General features: G+C 36.8%; 1 protein-coding gene across 1 annotated transcript in view; it reads right to left on the bottom strand.

Moving 5' to 3' along the window:
• Window positions 1-18,949, bottom strand: part of LOC108673930 — a 64,638-nt gene that overhangs the window by 23,488 nt on the left and 22,201 nt on the right. Inside the window, exons 2-5 of the mRNA XM_047881690.1 lie at window positions 17,517-17,633; window positions 12,297-12,479; window positions 10,379-10,514; window positions 9,891-10,117 (exon numbers count right to left, since the gene is read on the bottom strand). Coding sequence (XP_047737646.1) covers window positions 9,891-10,117; window positions 10,379-10,514; window positions 12,297-12,479; window positions 17,517-17,633 — 663 coding nt within the window. The remainder of the gene's footprint in view (window positions 1-9,890; window positions 10,118-10,378; window positions 10,515-12,296; window positions 12,480-17,516; window positions 17,634-18,949) is intronic.

Here is an 18,949-nt window from a genome sequence, read left to right as displayed (position 1 = left end):
CAGTTGAAAGGATACCTATGTCGGTCACAGGGATTTTAAGACCTGTCTGTGGGGCGGGAAAATCGATTAGAGAATCTTTAAAATCTGTTAAAAATGCTGGGGAATTCGTTGGATTACTTTCTGCATCGGAATTGAAAGAAAATGCATCTAGTTCTGCAAAATTTTTGACGCTGGAAGGTTCAAATTGATCAGAACCGAATTGATTTCCCGAAGATCCAAAATTTGAACGGTCCGTAATGGTCGAGACTTTTGGTGTACCCAGTATAAACTTTCCGTGTGAATCCATTGTTGAACCTGCGTTAACACAACGAAATTAAATCAAGCGTTTGAATTGCAAAAAAAAGGTTGCAGAAAAATCCACGAAACAAATAAAAAAATTGTACTGAATGCATGCAAATGGTTTATAAGTAATGACACCCTGAAAAAATTACATTGTAATTAAAAATCTGGGATGCAAGAAATTTTTCACGCTTGAGGAATGATTAATAAACAATGAACTTCATCATGGTGCAAGAAAAATTAATTTTTGCCTAGGATGTGTCATGAGAAAATAATAATTTCTGTGTGTTTTTGAAACCTGAAAAGCAGCGTGACAGTATACAAACATGACAAAAAATATAATAAATCAACAGAAAACTAAAGACCAAATAACAAATTTTAAACAGAGAATCAAAATCTCAATAAAAGACGTCTATAACAATTCGACCTACTAAATCAGTTTAATATAAATTCATGCAAAAATATCCGTGATGCCTGCAGGACTAAAGGTAGAGTTTAGCATAGATAAGGTAGAACCTAATGTTCACTACATTTTGGGTATACGAACAGGAATATTGTAGTTTCTTATTGACACATGCATCCAATTTATTTCATCACTAATGTTCTCGAACGTTTCGAAGTGATAGCACTTATTTAATTTCATTATAACGGTTAAAAGTTATGTATCACTGTGGGACTGACTCCAGCGCATTTCTGAGTTCCACGCCCGCCCTCCAAATTACAGAGATTTTCCGCTCACAAGATTGGAGCAAATTTCCATGGATGCAAATTTAACGAACGGCGCTGCAAAAGGCCCAATCTTCGATGAACTCGGTTCGAGCGCCGCTTTAACATCCATGAGTTACAAAATGAAACTCATTTGCTTGAAAAATGGCGCTAGTTTCTATGCAAACTACGGCATGAGAGCGCCCAAGGCAGGCAATGCCGCACTCGCCACCAGATTTAGACCTACGGAAAAGAAGAAAGTGAACTTTTGAGCCTCGTATTTTACAGCGGGAATAATCCGAGAAAATAACGCTTCCTCCGAGACGAATTATAAGATGCAACTCTTGTATTTATCGCTGTTGTTCAAGAGCTGGAAGATATATTTACATATTTTACAACAGAGAACCGTAGTTATGACCTCATTTTCCATTCAGGCACGTGAGAAAAGATTAGTCGCTTTCAAATTGAAGTCACTCTAAACATCGTTTTTAAATTAACTAAATGATCTATTTCCAAGATTAGTGAAAATATCAAAGTATGATCAGCTAAAAATATTTAAGCTCTACAAAGAGGCATCAAACTTTTTCGCATAACACTTGTGTAATGTGTATGCACTCTGATGAACGTGAATAGGTAATAGCAATAACCGGTAATAAAAGTGACCGGTAATAGCAATAACCGGTAATAAAAATGACCGGTAATAGCAATAACCGGTAATAAAAATGGCCGGCTAAAAGAATTCATGTTAGTATAAACGTATTGCTAATCTTATGGGACAGTTACCTAAATTGTAATATTTTGACAGGTCCCCTCTCGAAGGAATGAAAAATTGTTTTCAAAGTTAAATTGCACACAATTTTCTACTCTATACGGTATCAGAACTTAAAATATCTCTAACTAGGAGGTTTACTTCCTGTTTTCTATTTCCATGCATGCGTAACTATTTATTCCTAAAGTAATATTTATTTTTATATCTACGTTAGAGTCGCACTCGAGCTAATAGGATGAAAACAGCTTGGCTAAGAGAGAGGCATCGATCGCCAGCTCAAGCTTTATTGTCGTATTTTAGTAGCAGAAAAGAAGAAACCTTCTCTGGGTTTTATGGGACATAAGGAAACTCTCGCTCAAATTGCATCGGAAATATGGGCCGCGGAATGGTGATGAAAGTCTACGGTAGTCGCATACCATGAATGCTTGTTCTCTCCGATCAGCTCAGTAAACTAGGAAAAAGTTATGTGATTAGGATTGAGAAAACATTCTTGTCTTATAATAATGTCTTATATTTGAGTGGTCTACTTGAATTACAGACATGATACTTGAGAACAAGGAGCGTAAAAAGCGGAACATGAGCCGTTGCGGATGGCGCTGTATCATTTTACTCTAAAAGAATAAAGTATAAAGAATTTTACACTCATCGCTGCACGAGCATAGCACTATGAACCAACAACTGCTATGCAAATACCGTTAGAAATGTGGAAGTAAGTAACTGGGTAAGCAAATTGATTGAAGATATTTGGGTAATGAATTATATTTTGATGAAATCTAGTGTAATTTATAACGGTGAGTGAAATTGACCTCTATAAATCACATATATTTCAGATGTTATTTGAAAGCCAAGCCACAAAAAAAGGCACAAATTGTCTTACAATCAGAGAAGCAGAGAAGTATTTGATAAAAATTAATTATACTTGTAACATGAAGAACCCACGTCGTGAAAAAAGATTCTAATTTATACGGAACGGCGGAAAATTTCGTGCAGCAACAGAATAAATGTGTGTGAAATAAAGTTCTCGGTTTTCGTCTAGCCGTAGAATTGTTTTCTGTGCTCATTTAAAACTAAATTTTGGCAGAGTTTCCCACTTCGCCTTGAGCTCCAGGAGTTCAGGACAGCATTTTACTGAGCTCAACTGGAGTGCCTTTAAAGGATAATAAACTGGCAACCTTAAATTTGCAGAGCTTAACCTGATCTAGAGCTCTAGTGGGCTAAAACTGTTATATATATGCTCCTTTATACTCTTATTTCTCGCAATGCAATTACCGTTGAAGAATTTTATAAAAAATATTTTACGAGTCATGAAATACGAGGCCTGATTGTTTCAAGAAATAAATTTATTTTTGTTTACAAAATTATGAATAATTCATCCTTATTTGTACCTGTTACAAGTATCCTGTAAGGAAAATTGTTGCGTCGAGATAAGAAGGTACTAATTCGACTGGTACAGAAATGCAAATGATATCCAGCCCAGTTTTTGACTAATTTGCCGCGTACTGAAATGCACTTTAGGATAATTCAAATATGATAATAGAGTAAAGAATGAAAAATGGCTTAGAGAATTGATTATGATTAACAATTCCGGTATACAGTATATCTTAAATTTACATATTGAGAGCCAGGCGCATGCAATTGGCACTATATCAAAATATAAGGTGAAAAGTATAATTTAAATAATGTTACATGAATATATCGAGTAAATAACAGGCAAGACAGAAACCAGACCGAGACTACCAAGTGTTACTTTTACTCTAATAATGCCTCCTCGACAGATGCAGGGTGGTCCGCATTGGTCATGGAAGTGAGCAACAGGTTGGCACAGTTCTGCGAATTTGGTGCCACGGATCGGGGAGATCCTCAGAATTGAAAAATTTTTTTAGACCGACACAGGGAAAATATTTTCCCAGCGTTAAATTGGAGCCTACGCGCAGAATTGTTTTCTTACGAGAAAAGGCTCCTTTGTACAATAACTTGGAAACTCCCCAAATACATTCTTCTCCGATGGTACCTAATGCATTACATGCGTTACAAGAAAAATAGAGGTATAAAGTAATTATGTGCTGAAAAGTGCTTTAAGAGTACCTATATGCAATATATTTTGTTTGAAAAAAAAAAACTGTCAAAATGAGAGGAAAAGTGGGGTAAGAAATTCACCATCCTCCAGGTTTCCGTCACACAGTTGCAGCAGAAGTAGAGTGTGCCGAGCGCTGACACCGCACTAGACGGAGCTCTAATAATAGCCTCGGTATTAAACAGATAGATCGAGACAAGCGCTGCGCAACAGGCAATCCACTAACCGCTTGTGCGTCCGTTACATGAGCGATCATAACTGGTCAGAGGAAAATAATAATCTTGATTGGATTAAGTAAAGTCTGATTTGACTGAATGCACAGATAATTGCAATGCAAGGCAATTTAATGATAATGAACGAAAAATGGCAGTTATATAAATTTTGTATTGATCTTGCGTACAGTCCTTTCGTTATGAATTTGCATTGTTTATAATAAGTTTCAAATTTTCTAGACAGACTGGCTACAGTATATGGTTGACGGAGAACGATTCCAGGTAACGGATTAAAAAATTTTTTTTTTGACATTTGTAATCAACAACTTCTCTCGTTTCTAAAAATTTTCAGCAATATCACGGCTTCTACTGATGAATACGGCAACTCACAAGTATATCTACAAGGAGTACTCTTTTATTTTGCAAGGCTACAAAAAATAACTCATCTGCATGCTTACGCAAAGGTAAAAATACAGTACTTACATGTTTCATGCCTATTTTTTGCAGGATTAGTTTATGCTAATGCAATTTTTTAGGCCTGGGCGATTTTTTTCAATATTCCCGCCCAAGTAAAGCTCAGATTGAGTAGCGATACTCAGCCCTGGAACACTAGAAGTCCTTGGAGTATTTCTAGGCTTGACGATGCCTTATATTCCACCTGCAGCTTTTCAAAAGCAATAAAAGTAGAGATCATATAAAATAGTTTATTTCTGGCCAGAATTTTTCCTATGAGTATGGCTAGAGCGTTAGTGTAGGAATTCTTCGATACAAGATATACGAGCCATATGAGCCAAGAGAACGCTTTCCACGAGAGGATTTTTAGCTTAGGTATAAAGTTGTTCAAAACTACCAAGAAACGTGAAACTCTATGAGCTCGTATTTGCAAATGACAATAGATTTAAAAAATATAACTCGGTACTCACTGCAGTGAGTGACAGGGAGCGCATTTTCTCGTCGACGAAAACGTGAAATCACGGACAGACGGACGGACGGACGGACGGACATGACGAGCACAATAGCGCCTTTTTTCCATAAATGAGAAAATGCGATAAAAACGCACTGGTTTCGGCGTCTTCGTAATAATTATATAAGATTAGTCATCATTTTCTTCACTCAAACAACTCCGTAGTAGCAGGTAGCCCACCAGGCGAGATAATAAGCAAAAAAATTTCTCGGAAAAACAATATCTATCAGGGTCCCCATCACATTTATTTTATCGAGAGCATGGCTCGAGTATGAGGCTCGCTACACTATATAGTATGGGGGCGGTGATGACAGAGCAAAGAAGCCTGGACATGCCGCTAAGTGGTCGTCTCTATGCATCCGCTTACCGAGACTTCTAGGCTGACACATTTCTTCCCGCCATCTGGCCGCATATTATTTTTAATACAGAATAACAACAAGAATAATAATAACAATAGCCCTAATAATTGCATTGCTAAGAGATTAATAAATTTGTTGTAAGGTGGTGAACATGTTAGAACTAGGTAATTATAGCGCAATGTGTTGTTCTAATAAATATATCGATTTAATATGCATGTAAACACTGTAATTATTAAATTTGTGGAAAGATAAAAATAAACAGTGTAGCAACCTTGATTAGACATTGACTGATTTACAAGAAAACGAATGAAGGAATTGATTTGAGAAACGTTATCGATCCAGCAGTTAGTACAGCGCATAGTTGGAAATTGCGAGTCATTTCTAAATAAATTCAAAATAAATGGTCATTAGTAATCACTAGCTAAGAATAACGGAATAAAAGATTTCTCAGCTTTAAAATTATGTTCGAATTTGAAAGAAAGAAAACGCCGAGACCAACTAAGGCTTGTCTACAGAACCGTTGCATTTTTAGTCAATCGACCGGAATTCTAGAAAGAATTCATTTCTAAAACATTTCTAAAAATTTTATCGACAACTGTTGCTGGCAATTACAATCAAATTTGTGTACGACAGAATTACCCACTTAGGCCGCCCAGTAATTTGGTTTAAAAAAATCGCTATAAAAATTAAAATTTTGGTATTTTAAGAACAGTTCCCAAGTCTGACCCAACATTGAATCGTGCGCTACGGCATCTTGGTTGGCAGGGGATGCAAGTTTCTACTAATTTTTATTGCATGAAAATAAAATGCTAATTTCTGCACTTGGCTAAGTTCAACGCTTGCAGTAAGCAAAATAATCGAGTTATTTGACCTGCTGGAAGTGATTGAAACATTTGCCTCAAAACAGGTCACGAATTTTCTTTCACAATTGATAAGCAATTAAAGAGTTACGATAACAAACATGGAGCGGAAATTTTTAAGCAATGAAACTATGCACTAAATTGCGTTTTATTTTATTCAGGTGTTCACTGTTGAAAGTTCACTTATCAATATCAGCCAATATTCACGGAAGTAAATTGATTCTTTTATAGCTCATTTTGAAGCACGCTATCTTTCTGTATATCCCATCGGCATTTTTCACTATGGTTATTAGCATCAAACAAAGAAATATCAAATAGCCAAACAATAATTTTATTTAATATTAGGTTTATTAATTTTTTGCAGTCTTTCCTAAAATACATAACTGAAATTTATTATCTGCAGTTTCCATGTCAAAAGTCTAACCAATTAAAAATTGAGGAGCTGGCGATCAAAGCTCATTGGCTTGTAACTTTTCCCTGTGTAAAGATCTCGGTGTAAAAATGTATTCCAAAAAATCTGTTGCAGAAAAATTAATTAAATTTTTGAAGTGATGACAGATTGCAGATTAAAATTGTAAAGTGAAATGTTATAAATGCAGAACAGTTTCATCTAATTTAATATTGTTGTCATGTGATACGAAAACTACCTTGATTTAGTGACTTTACTGAACCGAGGTAAAAATCTTGGTATATTCTGTGTTCAAAAAATTATGCAATCGGCATAAACTTTTGGTAATTTGGAGCAACCTTCAAAATTGGAATATTAATGCATTTAATGCACAAAAATGTATTAAGTTTTTACGCTTTTTCACAACGTACCAGCCATAATTCAATTCCATGTGCAAATAGCTCTCAAGTCCTGAATGCGGAAACCAATTCAAATTTACACAACCGCTGCACTAGAAACTTGAGTGCGCCACCGGAAGTGGAGATGCTCAGCCGCTGCTCAGTCCCCGAGGACTTTTCCTGTCGAAGCCTCAGAATTCGATGGCGAGCCTTGCCTTCAAAATCAGAGCGATAAAAAACAGGGTTTTTGCAGGCGAAATCATTGGAGAACTGAAACTACCGATTTTTTAGGCCTTTGTGTGTAGCTCAGCTAGCGCGGCCGCCGTTTCTTGGTTGCCGTCGGAAATGCGATAAATGTTGGCAGTTTTATCTCGAGAAAGCTGCTTTAGACATTAAAACTTTGCAATATTTGCCTGAAGAAATCCATGCACAGAATATACTTCGCGAAATAAGAGCGGCAACAATTTAATGAAGGCGTATAAAATGCTCTGAAATTGTGTCTCAACAGTAAAGGATTTGGAATAAATCAATTAAGATTTAGAAATTCTCACAATTTATCTTAGTGCCAAAGCTGAGACTATGTCAAACAAGTGCAATTTCTTCCTTGAAGTAAAATATCAAAAATCAAGAACCAATGGTGAGAACTCATACCACTTGATTGTTTGTTGAAAATTAAACATTACTTTTTTTCAATAGTAAATTTAGTTCCAGAACAATTATTAAGTACATAATAATGAAATCAAATCAACAATAATAACATAATAAAGAAACCAAAAATAAACTAATAATAAAATAACATGCAGTTTCGAACCTCAAAGGGAACGTGGAATTGTTTTCAACCCGGATCCTGCACAAGATGTTTAATTGTACAACAAAATTGAATCGATGTCATAGCCTTTCAACTGAACGAAAAGAAAGTACTTCTGATTCACAGCTTGGATTCAATCGATTCGTTGGCATTTAATCGGCCACCACAACTTCACCTAAAATATATAATCGGATCCCGCCAGTTCGGATCCTGCCAGTTCGGATCCATTGTCCAGCGCTCGCACTTCACGTCATTGGATGACTGAACCAATTTATTCAGACGCGCTATTTTAATGAACTTCTGACGCGAGTGTCGCAGTGGTGTGCCATGCCCGCAGTAATTATTATTTGGATGAGAGCTTCATGTGGTAACTCCGCAAATCGATGTTTTTCAGCATTTTACATGAAATTAATTATTAGGTGTCGTAATATTAGGACAGACGAGAATTAATTTTTTTGACTAATGGTATGATTTTTATTAATTTGGTATAATGTTTTAGATTGATGCAAAGACTGGATGTGATTTTTGCATTGATGCTACCGAGAAAAAAATTTGAATAATTTGTTTCACCGAAATCCTTTCATCTACGTTACCATTAACATTGCACAAATAGCTAAAGCTTCATTACACAGCCAAGAATCGTACCATGATCATGAAGTGTGCAAGTAAATCGTCAATGTTTGTTCAACGCAGCCATAAGGCGCTATTTGATGGTTATTAATCATAATTTATCGTTCACTGGACGTTTTTTGTTGCTGCCTAAGTAAAATTTTCCGTGAAATTAAAATTTTATTTAAAAAAAATTGCTGGAAAATATTGAAGTGCTGCACCTCAAAGGTAGTGCAAGTTGAAACGGTTGTTTGGATCTTTAAAAAAAAATGAATTTTGTTAACTCATGAAGTCGGAAACAAGTAGAAAAAATTACCGCTTCAATTGGATCTTTCTAACTCAGAAATTTATTTTTATTTGGTCGGATGCTTCTGCTGAAAAATACAGGTGAGTTAATTGCATTATTTTATAATAAAAAAATCCGGGTTAAATCTTTCCGTCAAGATGGATCTACAGTCAATCTGGGAACAATTAAGTGGAAGTAAATCTTAACCTGCAAATCCACTCCCCGTAATACCTTTAACGTAAATTATTTATTGTAACAACAAACATAAGAAGAAAAATCCGTAAAATGTAATAGAAAAGAACGAGCTCTATAGCTTTGAAGTAAAATAAACAAGCGGGAATTTGGTCGGACATTTAGTTTGCTTTGCATTCTAAATAAATTAATGACCGTGGCAATGAACCTGAAAACCGAGTGGTTCAGATAATTACTCACACAGGTGCTAAAAACTAACCGCACATAAAACTGTTTAAAATAACGCAACAGAGGCTAAAATATTCATGATTAATTATCATGCACTGGAGCTCACATTTAGCAACGACTGCCAGGCGCCATGCACGCGGGGAACAAGCCTTTTGTCTGAATGTTTTATCAGAGTTAATATAAATTAATTCCTAATAAAATTAATTCCTTTTTGTTGGAATGGTGAGTGTGGGAGACCTTTAAAAAAAAAAAACTTTTAACAGACGAACCAAGGTGCCTGATGCGTGGGGCTTGATGCAATGAAGCTTCTAGGTTACGTAACGCATTAACATCATTGCCCAATCTTCTAGTCTTTCCTTAATGATAATATATGGCAAAAAAGAGTGGTCATGCTACTCAGTTAATATACTAGGTTCAATCGTGACCCTGGGCTTGAAGGTCACAGGTGCAAATGTTGATGGTATGCGGCACACTTCAATAGCTTCACTGTCTTTTGAGATTCTTTTCCATGTTTGATCAACAGTTCATATTTTCATAATGGCTATAAACTATATCAATTCTGGGTTAGAAAACCTTGATTGTTCTTTGATGAAATTTCTGCATTTTCGTCACACACTTAGAACTAGTAGTGTATCCCTCAGTGATAAAGTCACTTTCGACTTTAATGATAATAGACTGTACTGATGTACATTTTTTTTGTTTTGTTACTGAATTTTTATTCATGCATTTTTTTTATTTATAACACATGCATTTACTCACGGAGACATGGGTTGTTATGGGTGAGTTCGTAGACCTCCATGCAGTTGTCCTCGTGGTGCGACTCTTGGTTGAGTTCGTAGATGGCGGTGCGTCGTATTTGTTCGGGGGCTTGGCGGGCCAGGGAACCGTACTGGGAGACCGAGTGCAGCGTCTGGGGCTCATCCACACACGTGCACCCGAACACCGGCGACTGGCGAATCTTGGTCCATGCTTCGTAGCACTCCTCACTGTCAGAATTAAATGGTCAGGAAAGAAATAGGATTAGTGAAATCGTGAAATAACGAAACGTTTTAGCAATTTATATTTTATATATGGAGGTGAAAAATAAATAATGAAAATAAATCGTGAAATCGCCAAAAAACGCAGTGTTTCTTTGGATAATTTTTCTTTCATATGCGGAGTTAAAAATTCAGTGAAATTTCTTTATTAATTCCAGTTTTTCGGGACATAATGGATGCAACTAAGACACAAGTCTCTAAATTTCTCACCGGTTACACGAGCCTGCGGACATCTTGCACTGGATCTTGAAGTTCATGAGATTCTTGAAGCAAGTTTGTGTATCCGAGTTGCATTCGTTCCGCGCATCGTCACACATCGGCAATATTCGCTTGGCGTCCAAGTCTCCTGTGCACAAAAATGGAACAAACATCATCAAGAATATTGTCCCATATCCAGAATATCATCATCAAGAATCTCCCTTGCCAGAGAGGAAGCAAGAAATAAGCAAGTATATAATATTCAAACATGCGAGAAAAAAATTTCAGTGTTAGGTTGAAAGGAAAATTCGATCCAATTTGACCTGCTCGTTAAGATAAATGATCAGTTCAATTAGAGGTGCAAATTTTGTCGACCAGCGAACACGAGTTGCGGAACATCGAACATTGATTGCCGAATGCAGTCGATCAGCGAATAGTGTCGGGCAACGAATAGTGTCGGGCAAAGAAGAGTGTCGTGCAAAGAACAGTGTCAGGCAATGAACAGTGTAGAGCAAAGAACAGTGTAGAGCAAAGAACAGTGTCAGGCAAAGAATAGTGTCAGGCAAAGAACAGTGTCAGGCAAAGAACAGTGTCGGGCAAAGAACAGTGTCGTGCAAAGAACAGTGTCAGGCAAAGAATAGTGTCAGGCAAAAAACAGTGTCAGGCAAAGAACAGTGTCGGGCAAAGAACAGTGTCAGGCAAAGAACAGTGTCAGGCAAAGAACAGTGTCAGGCAAAGAACAGTGTCGTGCAAGGAATATTGCCCACATCGGAAACTGTCGAGCAGCGATAATTGATCGATCTCACGCTTGACTTAACTCTATTATGACCTTACAGTCCGAAAACAAAAATTTTCTTGCTAAACTTGGGTTCCAACGATGTCTTCCTTGTCGAGGAAGTTTTTCTTCAAACTTGTTGATAACTCAACTTGAGAAGTTCTGAGGTATATTGACACAAGCTTGGAAGTTGGTTTTTCAACTCGGTTGACTAAAATATTTTCCAACGGCTTTTGAAGTGTAAATTTTTTCTATTGAATTAATTTATTTAATCCTGAACAAAGATAGCATTGGCAATATCGAGTTATTCAATTGTGCAACTTAATAAAATGGATAACTTTATAACATAATTTCTACAAAATTATTTATAATATAATTAGCAGACAATTTTGTACACTTTATATGACAAATATAAATTTTGGCAGCTGTAAAGCTTGATCTAGCTGAAAAAATTCATTTACACAATTTTAGAATTGACATTTTTCACAATGCAAAATGCTTGATTAAATTCCTAGAATTTTCGTCATGGAAACATTTATCGTTTCTGCCTCGACTCTTTCTCAATTCTAACGAGTTGAATTGAATTTCTTTTTCCCAAACACGTTCGTCTTTTGTCCAATTTGGGCTGCAAAGTTTTCTTCACAATAAACTCGGGAGCGGCGAGAGGCTGCCGTTGGAGGCATCACCAGCTCAGCTTTAAAACTGTCATCTAGTTTTGAAAAGGCGCAGAAAACCTGGCTATCGTCCGAAGAAATTAGCATCACTCCACACTTTTGCCTCGAGTTTGTAAAGTCTACTGCGGTTAGGGTAATTTCATTAAAATGAGAGCTGATGCACGGACACGGCATTAGGCATACGATAGGGATGAGTAATGGGAACTAGTTAAAACTAGTGTTCGAACTAGTGTTCGTTCTTGTTGAAATAGTCACAAAATAGAGATCATACTATAAGTTAGCATTATAAATTGACAAATTTCATATGTTATTTTTTAATTCAAAACGGAGATTGCTCCTTAATCAAAACAAGAGCTATATGCATTAAAAATTCTGATGAAATTTGGCCTACAGAGTACATTTTTAATGGAAACGCCAAAGGTAATTTCCTTAAAACACAAGGTCTCTCTACGATCAATTTATCGATATAGATTAAATTTACCTCTGCTTCTGGATAAGGCGGTGCCGGAAGAGGTGAAATTAATGAGCAAGCATGGATTTTCAAAGATGGTCTGGCGGAAGGTATAGCACGTGTAGTCGATGTGAGTCTCCGCGCACTGACATCGCATGAAGAAACTGAAGCTCTGCAGGGACCTCAGCAGTCTCTGGCACTTGACCGGCGTGGCTGTTATAGAATAGAATAGAATAGAATAGAATAGAATAGAATAGAATAGAATAGAATAGAATAGAATAGAAGTGTCGGCACTGAAGAAATAGGCCCATGGCCTGTTGCCGATTCTTGTTCATAGAATATAATAGAAGTGTCGGCACTGAAGAAATAGGCCCATGGCCTGTTGCCGATTCTTGAATTTTTCGTGACTTGATTCACAAAGGATCCGGCCTTTGGAACCCGATCTTTCCAAGATCGGGTTCCAATAGATCATAGTGAGACGAGGAAGTTAGAACAAATAATGGATTTTTCTGAATACTTGACACGGTTTTATATTATTATTCAATATAGCTTACATTCCTGTAATTTTCATTTCTAACACGAGAGTTTTTTTTTATCTCCATTTGGTCAAAGGTAAACCCGATTGCGACATTTAATCGCAAAATGATCTAATCTTCCCAACACGCAGCAAAAATTCTTCTTGTCAACTACATTCAAGCTAATATTTCATCAAGAAATCTGGATGATTTGGTGTTCGTAAATAAAACCAAACAAGTTTGATCTCAGCCAATAAATGATTAGCAGCTAAAATATCATCCAATAATCATCGGTATCATTCATTCATTCATTCAAATATCATTCCTTCACAAATATTTGAGTGATTCAAATTTATTTGCACTCTTATTATTGTTATATCTTATATACTGGTGCCTCTTAAATATCTTGTATGTTATATATCTCATGTATTAATAAACAACTTAATTGGGTTGTAGTATGAATACTGTACTCCTACATTAAAAATCCCTAGAATTCAATTCAATAACTAAACTAATTAAAATAAAAATACGTCCACATTTTCGCTACAATTATTTCACGATACACAATTTTGAAAGAAAGGAGGATATTTTTTTGGCGCACGAGATCTATATCGATCCAATCCAAAACATTAAACTTTAATTATTTTAAAATATTTCCACTACTTTTTATCTTATCTAATTCAATTTATCCTATTCATGAATTTTTTAATGATATGGCATTTATCCTATTCACTAAAATGCAACTTTATACTATTGCATTCATCACATTCTTGAAATATTTTCAGATCCTATATACGTATATGGTACAGTTGCAATATTCACCGATTCTATGCAATTTATCCTATTCTTGAAATATTTTCAGATACTGTACGTTTCATATCTTCCTGGCCATTTTTATAATATTATACAACATATCCAGAGCTGGGCAGCGCTACTTTGAACTGTAGCGCCGCTACCGCTACCACTACATGCTCTAAATGTAGCGGGCGCTACCGCTACCGCTACACCCACTATATAGATTGTAGCGAGCGCTACCGCTACCGTTACAATAAAATGTAGCGCCGCTACATTAGCCGCTACAATGGCCAAAATTATTGTAAATCTCTAAATATTTATTGTTCTGCTATTGGGATTTACTTATAAACAATTAAACATATCTGATTTTATAAATGCAAGATCAACGAATGCGAGGACAGCAGTAGACGAAGCATCCAATACAACACGTCTCATTAGCTCTTGGTCCACTTAAAATAACTGAAGTTACCAGGCCTTTAAAACAGGCGATAGTAAAGCTAGGCGGCGTGCAGCTACGAGATAGCAGCGAGCTAATCAAGCTCTTTGTATTTAAATGCCATCAAAACTGAGGGCCAGAGCGAGGCCACTATCTTCTGCCACCTACTCGTATATCTAAATGATATATAATTTAGCACGAGCTTGTAATTAATTGTCAACTCATTTAAAATGAAAACTCAGTAATGCAACAAGTAGTTGCAAGGCACAACTTTCTTAGCATTCAATCTCATGGGTGAAAGAATAAAAATACATTCATTGCACTGTTATTCAGTAGGCAAGCTAAAACGAACTCGTAATTTCAGCGTTAACTTAATTAGTGTGCGTGGGCGTGATGCGATGGAGGAGGTCTACACGAGTAAGAAAAATTTACGTGCTTGTGTCTAGACATCTAATTTTAGACAAGAAGTCTCATTCTCAGTTTTATCGAAAGGTATTAATAAACGTGCATTGTTATGCCGCTCCGAACATAAATAGCGATGCCGAGAGACACAAAAAAATTACCTATATCAAATATTTTTGCCTCCCAATAACTATTTTGATTCAAATATATAACAAAGGATGTGTCATAATTTCGACCCGCTTTCACTTGTTCATCTCTCGCTTGTTAGAGTTGAATTTTAATTTTTCTAATAAGAGAAGCAAGCAATTTATTTAACATATTAAACATTAACACTGTTTATGTTCAACATATTAAACATAAACATATACGTATCATATCAAATATTTCCATTTGATATCATACCGGCGCCATATGTCATATACCGGTACTAAGCTAGCAGTTTTCCTTTGAAAAACTTCCTATTCTGCCAAAAAAAATTCACGATGTCAGACGTGACCGCAGCGACAAAAACGGTATGAAATCGAAAGGTAGAAGATTTCCAGGAAAATTGTTCTACTTTAATTAAAATATAATAATAAAATGCATCCCTGACATTGGACTTGCCATTCGATACGGCTTCACTAACTCAGAAGCTTTCTTCAACTATTTTATCAACTGAATTATTTAAAACATTTTATGTCATTAAAATTATTGGTCAGTGGTTTCAGTCAAGATGAAAACCCAATAATAGCTTTCTTTGTTGAAATATTTGAATTGTCCAATAATCTTCATAATTTTACTGCAATTTATCCCATATTGAAAAATTCTGACTCTTACATCGTGAAACCCCGAGACTTCTTTAAATTTAGCGATGCACGATAAAACTTCAAGAATGAGGGACGGCAAACATAAATTTCTTTAAAATGTTTCAAGAGTTTTTTTATACATGAGATCAAGTCTATACGAAATCAAGCTCTTGCAACTTCGACGATTTCCAACCGGTATTTCAGCTGAATGGTTGTCTAAATTTTACCCTGGTCTTGCTGGTGACTCAAGGGGTTAAGCGCGTTCGTTCGGATATCGTCTAGTATAGTGCGGTGGAGGAGGACGTGTGTTCTAGAGCTTTGACAGGACCTGATATTGATATAATTTTCTGATAATTTTATAATATACTCAAGTATATTGCGATTGGCTCGCACAAAAAGCCAGCTAAGACCAGGCATTAGCATGATCATCCACGGCCAGTGACGGTCCTTGAAAACTCCAATTCCATTCAAAGGGTGGAGATAGATGAGATGGGATTCCAGGGCAAGAAGAAAAATCTACTGTAGTTAAAATTCCCTGATCGACTTTCAGGCTTCAAGTTCAAGCTTTGTGTTCTAAATTCTAGGTTCTATTTCAAGCTTTAGTTCTTGTGCCTTCCTGTATATGAGAAAGAAACAAATCGAAAAAATGCCTTGGAAAATGACTCGGTCAATTTCAAACAATATTACAATATAAAATCAAATACATGAATATTATATTTAAACTGGCATAAGGATTAAAACCATTTTCAATTATATTTACACATGACTGGAAACGCGTGAAAATTCTACACCAGCATCATTCAACACGCACCGTAGACAAGGTTCTATGCGACATACGGATTAGTTAAAGGTCGTTGCTTACCAGCGTAAGCAACGACCAAAATTTTCTCTGAACCTAAAATTAACGAATTAACCAACTTTTATTTAAAGGCATATCAATGTTTGCGTGCTTGTTTAAGTTTTAAATTCTTGCAGTTTTGTTGATCTTCGGGTTGCCTCACAAGTTTTCTGTTCGACTTTTAGCAATTATCTCGCTATCGAGGTTTGGAATACACGAGTAGAAGGATTCTAGTTTTTCTGTATGTGTGTGTGGTTGCGAATGCACACATGCGTTCCATGTTGCATGATTAAGCCAAAGTTGACTTTCCCTCAACATTTGAATTTTTTGCCATAGAAAATGGCATGAAATGTTGCTTTACACTTGGTTTAGGAATTGGTGCAACGCAGGTTCGTTAGCATTTTCAGGTTTTGCAGAATATTTCATGTTCACTTGTGATCCACCAAGCCATATCGACAACTAAAAATTAAAATGTAGGAAGAACAAAATATGTAGGAAGACCAAGTTGAGGTGACGGAAATTATGAAACCCGCCAACAAAGGGAAAACGAGGATGGTTAAAATGGATAGTGGAAAGAACTAGAGATATTAGGAAAATCTCTACTTCTTTCAATTTTATCCCACTGGCTAAGCTACGATACCCAGTTTGATAAAGTCTAATTTGGTTAGCGGCTAATTTGTCGTATTTGGTTAAGATATAATTATAGGCATCAAGACCTAGATATGTTAGACGAATAATTCGTTCACTAGAATCCATCGCAAACGTTGAGAGGGAATCATTCTGGAAGGCAATTGGAAAGGAAGGACAATAATTAAGCTGGTAAAATCAGAGGTCACAGCTCTGTTAAAAAATCTGTTTGAAGAAGTCTCCCTCGACGTCGTTAGATCGCTAACAGTTGATACCTACTAGGGATCCGACCATCAGTAAAATCGCCTGCCGACTATCAGTAAAATCGGCTCCCGACCATCAGCAAAATCGGCTGCCGACCGTCAGCAAAATCGGCTGCCGACCATCAGTAAAATAGTCTCCCGACCATCAGCAAAATATGCTGCCGACCATCAACAAAATCGGCTGCCGACCATCAGTAAAATAGTCTGCCGACCATCAGTAAAATCGGCTGCCGACCGACCATCAGTAAAATCGGCTACCGACCGACCATCAGTAAAATCGGCTGCCGACCGACCATCAGTAAAATCGGCTGCCGACCGACCATCAGTAAAATCGGCTGCCGACCGACCATCAGTGAAATCGGCTGCCGACCGACCATCAGTAAAATCGGCTGCCGACCATCAGTAAAATCGCCTGCCAATCATCCGCCGGATTATCATCAAACGGCCATGGCTCCACAGTCGCCAGTAGACCATAAATCACATAATCGACCACAAGGCGACTCGGTCTCGTGATCAACGAAGAACTGCCACTAAAAAGGCGACTAACTTAGGAATTTTCAATAGTTGCTGTAGCCTGGTCGTTACTCACCGAGCTCCGGGCCACAGATCTTGTGCTGAAGCTTGAGGAGGTTGCCACAGCGTGGGTCGTTGTAGCATTGCTGTCGGGCTTCAAGGCAGCTCATTACGCCGTCGATGGGCTGGCTTCCTGCACGTCGAAAAAATGCCATCGTTAATAAAATTGACTAGCTAACTAGGTCCCGAAATTTGTGACTAGAATTAAGTCGGAAAATGGAATTTTTCGGCTTTCCAATGTCACGTTCGGCTTTCCAATGTTCGGCTTCCTGCACTTGAAAAGAACACACATTATAATACCAGCAAAAATAACAATTATTCACGCTAAATATTAATAATTTTATTTATTAATATTGATTTTATTTCAGTTAATTTTAAGACAAGTAAAAGTATGCCTAATTATAATAGAATTTTCAGTGGGTCTTCATGAGTTGGAATTTCAGTTTTTCTAAAATGATGAAATCATGGAGGATCAAGTGATAGCGACTTATTAATAATTACTACATAGACAATTGAGTTAATGCTACACTTTAGCTCCTCAAAGTTTTTGAGCAGACGCAGCCTAACTGGATTGTCTCGAAAGCAGCTGCCGATCTCAGCCTAGTTGTCGGTAGATCTCCTTTTTCTGGCTGCGTCGCTGAGAGCACATTTTAATTAGGACGTGACCTAACGATGCCTAACTGAGTTGTAGTCCGTCACAAGGTTCAGTGTGCCAAGTTTTAGTGAACCTCGACGCTGTTCCTCTGAGTAATTTTCAACTTCCAGACTCTTCATAAGCAAGACACGGCTTCGCTGCGGTCGTTTCAAACGACGACTTTGAAGTTCGACAAGAAAAGTTGCTGAAGCTATTATGAAACGCAACTTTTTGTGCAAGTCCATGCTTCATCATTGTAATGTTTTCTCTATGACCAAGCCCGGATAAACAGAAGCTACTTAGCTGTAGACAAAAGGGCAGAAAATGATGATGCTCGGTTTTCCTCATTGATAATTGCGGTAGAACCTAATTAACTTCAAATTAAATAACACAGTTCTCGGATAACTAATTATTGTCTAAAAGGAGTTTAATCAACATGGAATAAATTATTTATATGCCGATACGATTCCTATAGAGTATAGATCGTCATAAGTTCTCTATTCGTAATAAAGATATGCACCCGAAATTCTCTTAGTAATCCATATTAAGTTCTCATCAGACTTGTGCGTTTAAATTTGTTCGTTTGAATAAATCGCAGTAACAGCAGAATTGACTAATTTTAGTTTTGTCTTTCAAATGCAGACTTGAGGCGAAATCGAGGGCGCTTGACGTCTTTTGGATTATGCCGTCGTCTCCGAGCCAGATTAGGCCAGAAGTTTAGTGAAAGATTTATGCCCAGAATTTGGCAAGAAACTGGAACATTTCAAGCTTCTGCAGATAACGATTTGAAGGCCTAAAGACTACGATATGAAAGT

Source organism: Hyalella azteca, unplaced genomic scaffold (genome assembly GCF_000764305.2).
Source record: "Hyalella azteca isolate HAZT.00-mixed unplaced genomic scaffold, Hazt_2.0.2 contig8602, whole genome shotgun sequence".
NCBI classification, from domain to species: Eukaryota; Metazoa; Arthropoda; class Malacostraca; order Amphipoda; family Hyalellidae; genus Hyalella; species Hyalella azteca.
The sequence above is the reverse complement of the archived record's forward strand: the minus strand, read 5'-3'. Positions and strand labels throughout refer to the sequence as shown.